This window comes from Macadamia integrifolia, chromosome 5 (assembly GCF_013358625.1).
Source record: "Macadamia integrifolia cultivar HAES 741 chromosome 5, SCU_Mint_v3, whole genome shotgun sequence".
NCBI classification, from domain to species: Eukaryota; Viridiplantae; Streptophyta; class Magnoliopsida; order Proteales; family Proteaceae; genus Macadamia; species Macadamia integrifolia.
This window is the reverse complement of record NC_056561.1, coordinates 35,702,647-35,706,800: the sequence shown is the minus strand read 5'-3', so window position 1 is coordinate 35,706,800 and position 4,154 is coordinate 35,702,647. Positions and strand designations below refer to the sequence as shown.

General features: G+C 36.7%; 1 protein-coding gene across 4 annotated transcripts in view; it reads right to left on the bottom strand.

Moving 5' to 3' along the window:
* Positions 1–1,454: 1,454 nt before the first annotated feature.
* Positions 1,455–4,154, bottom strand: part of LOC122078558 (type 2 DNA topoisomerase 6 subunit B-like) — a 9,813-nt gene continuing 7,113 nt past the window's right edge. For 2 of the 4 annotated variants that reach the window (XM_042644589.1, XM_042644588.1), the window contains exons 10-12: positions 3,828–4,024; positions 3,577–3,706; positions 2,467–3,101 (exon numbers count right to left, since the gene is read on the bottom strand). In XM_042644589.1, the coding sequence (XP_042500523.1) occupies positions 2,796–3,101; positions 3,577–3,706; positions 3,828–4,024 (633 nt within the window). In that variant the 3' untranslated portion in view covers positions 2,467–2,795. Of the gene's footprint in view, positions 1,950–2,466; positions 3,102–3,576; positions 3,707–3,827; positions 4,025–4,154 lie in introns of those variants that run through there. The other 2 variants (XM_042644590.1, XM_042644591.1) reach the window with 2 other exon arrangements.

Genomic DNA, 4,154 nt, shown 5'->3' with positions numbered 1-4,154 from the left:
TTTTCACTTTTTGTTCCAAAAAAACAGAAACTGACCATAAGTGCGCCAAACAGAAGATTCCGTTTTTTCGTTCCAATAGAACGAAAAAACTCCAAAAACGTGTTTTTAGAACGATACCAAACGGAGCCTAAAACTATGAAGGTCAAGGAGGGAAGAGGTCTATGACCTACCTTTTCCACTTACAAAATGACAATGGCTTAAAAAGAATGAAAATATAATATATATATATATATATATATACACACACATATATGTATTTATGTTAGTAGGACCTGCTTGTTTGTAGTGCTAGCATTCCTCCAAACCAAAAGGTTCAACTTGCACTTCTCAAGCCTTTTCTAACCCATAGAAGATTCCTAAGCATTTGATAAAGTGCTAAAACTTTGGAAGACCGAGGAGTGAAAGTGATATCAATGATGGAAGAGAACAATAATATATCAGTGTGTTCATAATAAAGATAGATCAGCAGCTAGATGCAGCAAATTAAGTAGACAGGGAACTGCCGTGTACTACCCACTAATTCCCATAGAACCATAATATAATTTCTTATTGTCCTCCAATGGAATCACAGAGCTTAAATGAAATAACTGATAATGATGACGATGATGACAGTATTCACTATGAGGGAAAACCTTTTTTCGACAGTAATGATAGTATTAGTCTGAGACATAATCTAATATATTCTATTAAGCAACTAGGAAAAGCATTCTTAGCAGATAATGATATCAACTTAACAACCACAACCAACCCCACCCCCACCCAAAAAAAAAAAAAAAAAAAAAAAAAAAAAGACTTTACTTACATGGACTCCTACAAAATACTCTGAAGAGGATCTACTCTTTTTTTTTTTCTATCCATTGTTATCACATAAAGGTAACAAAGCAAGTTTAAACTACAATACCAACTAATAAAGACAGATCTTTGAACATACAGAATAACATTTATCTCAAACTTATAATGAGGATTAGGATCTCAAATCTTTAGCTAATCAACGCCTTTGAACACTTTATTGCTTGCCGACCTTCTTTGGCCTTTTCTTTCTTTTGGTTCTTCTAGTTTTGCGGAACGTGTATGCATTTGAATACTTACATAAGTCGGTCTCTTCAATCTATCCAAATCTATGAAAATAAAATAGAAAATAACAAATAAAATCTTGGTCCTATTTTGGATTTAATATTTGGTTTGTCACAGTTCCACTGGTTAACCCTTCTGATTATCAGGTTCTTTGTTCAATCCCTCCCAACAACCCCAAAACCAAAAAATAAAAAATAAAAACTCTATTTACTGACATGGACTCCTAATACCATAGTCGGAAGAGGATGACCTCTTTGCTTATTTCAATCCATTCACATTGTATATGGGTAAAAAGGCAAGCTTAAACTATGTTGCCAACCAATAAAGACAGATACTTGAAAGTGCCAATATCATTTATTCAACACTATACAATGAAGATTAGGATCTCGAATCTTCAGTTAATCAATACCTTTAAAACACTGTTCTGTGGACCAACCTTCTTTAGCCGCCTTCTTTTTTAGTTCTTTTTCTTATATAGAACACATATGGATTTAAATATAACATGCTACATTAGTTTGTTTCCTCAATCTATCCAAATCTGTGATAGTAAAATACAAAAGAAAAAAATCCTCTTCTGGATTTCTTGGAAAAAACAACTGTTTCAATAAGTGGTGCAAAGATCCACCAAGATATCAGCGGCATCCTTCACACGTTCTGGTTTTCCCAGGCATGCTTCACTCCATGATATCCTCCATCACCTGACTGGTGATGAGCGAAATCAGATCGGGGTGCACCCCCTCATCCCAGCAAAATCATGGTCCTAAGTCCGATTTAATCATAGTTCCCCTGCTTTATTGATTATCAGGTGCATGCAGCTGCACAACTCTTGGTTCAACCCCTCTCCATTTAATAACCTCAAACTTTGTAGTAATCCCCCAAAAAATGAAGCCAGTATATAGGAATGGAAACAGGGCAGGTCAAACAAGTCAGACTTGAGATTTTCTTTTGCCCTGCACTAATAGTTAGGGTCGAGCCTGCCAGTTTTGGCATTGATAATGAACAAAATTACTATATAAAAAGCCGAACTTGGGATATATCAAAATTAAAGAGCAAGGCAGCCATCCCGTTTGTGCGGTTACTATAGGTTTAGGTTGGGACTAAGATTCAAAGATTAGCCCATAAACAAATGGCCAATTATTTTGGGACGCAGGAGCCGTAACAAATAAAACTTGTATAGCACCAAAGAGTAACCCAAGAGAATTCGTCGAAAAGCAAGGTGGCATACCGTTGTTGGATGGCATGCCAACTAAAGAGCAGTAAAGGAGAGGTCTCAAATCTCAACCCTACCCCACCCAACCCAACAAAAGAAATCAATCAATCAATAACAACAACCCAAACTTATTCCAGCTAAATGGGGTCGGCTACATGGATGAGACATTTGCGATCAGTCAATGCCAATGATAAGGAACATCAATAGTTCAAAGTCTTATAGATGAGAAGGCATTAGCAATTATTTTTTCTTCTTTGCTATTCAGGCATTTGCTAAACATTTGCTAAAGGGTCTCCAGAATGAAAACAGAGCTTACAGCTTACTCTCAGTCTCAGGTGGTGGACTTATAGAAAGAATAGAGAAAATGAAAAAGGAAACTTGCACTTAATAAAGCCTAGGCTACCATTGCATCCTAACAAATGCTAGCGGATCAGCATGATGTGCTACAGACAGAATTGCTCAGTTATTAAAAGCCTCATTTCGCAAGAATATCTTGATGTTAAATTTTAGTTTATAGATCGAAGATACTATAGCCTTCCTCACCTTCTTGATATTCATCTTGGAACTCTGGTTCATGAATGTTCTCACCATCAAAGAGGAGGGGTGCAGATTCTCTGCGTCTCTGTTGCTTTTTATCATTTATCTCTATAATGGTCATAACCTTTCCCTTGATACAATCTTCAACTTTCTTTTCTTCCCCAATCACATGAGGCTGCAGTCCAAGAAGAGAACAGCATTCTTTTTGAAAATCTGTATCATTGGATGACAGAATCAGACCAGTGATTGTTCTTGCTAAATCAGGGGCATAACTGCAAATCTGAGGGAAAAAGTCCATCAAATGAAAAAAAGTAAGCAAAAGGAAAATATTTGCGGAATGCCAATGACCTTGCTAATGTTAATAATGTTGTGGTTAACCAATAAAAAGACATGGAGTTGGAAGGATAATGCAAGTTATGTTCTTCAGTTTTCGCTTTTTTATCCATAGAGTTCACAGGAAATTAGATAGTTTCCCTTCTTTTGATCTGTAAGGAATTACCTTAATTATAGAGAGATATAAGAGTGCATATTCTATTATTCCTTTTAATAACTAGGGATTGGGAACAAACCATGTAATGAACAGTGACCTTCTCTTCACTCTCAATCTATATGGAGCCCAAAGCCCAACAGCCAATCAACAACATGGTTGATCACAAACAAAGTTTCTTGGCCTACTAAGAATGTGAACAATAAGAAGTATACACAATGTTGGTTGGTTCAAAGAGAGAGAGAGAGAGAGAGAGAGAGAGAGAGACCTTAAGAGCATGTGCGCTGAGGAGAGTTCCTTTATACCTCTGCTTCAAACCATCCAAGGCAACTTTAATTGCTTTCTTTACAAGGTGTTTATAACCTTGAGTCATTTGCTGTGCTTGTGTTACTATGGCCTTGGCAACAAGTCAAGGAATGACTAAGCACATTTAAACCCAAGAGTGGGAATGCAAAAATATGTCACGGCAGTTCTTCAGGACATTTCAAAGAAAATGATGCATTTAATTATGATGGATATTTCTTATGGTAGCGGTGGATGACGATATCAATATGGGAATATGGTGGAAAATTCTCCCATTCTAGCATTGCGCAGCCATTTCTATCCAAAACAACCGTTCCCAAGTCCAAACCATAACTTTTCCAGTCAATACTTGTCAATCCATCTAGAGAGGATTGAGGGATTGAACATGGTGAGAAGTTTTGGAAATATAACACCTGTAACGAAATTTCCATCAGTAAAAACGTATGAGAAATAAATTAAATCAACAGTTAGGGTACAAGTACAACCACGCAATTGAGCAAAGAAGGAACTTCAATGATCACTCTCTCTCTCTCCCCCCCCCCC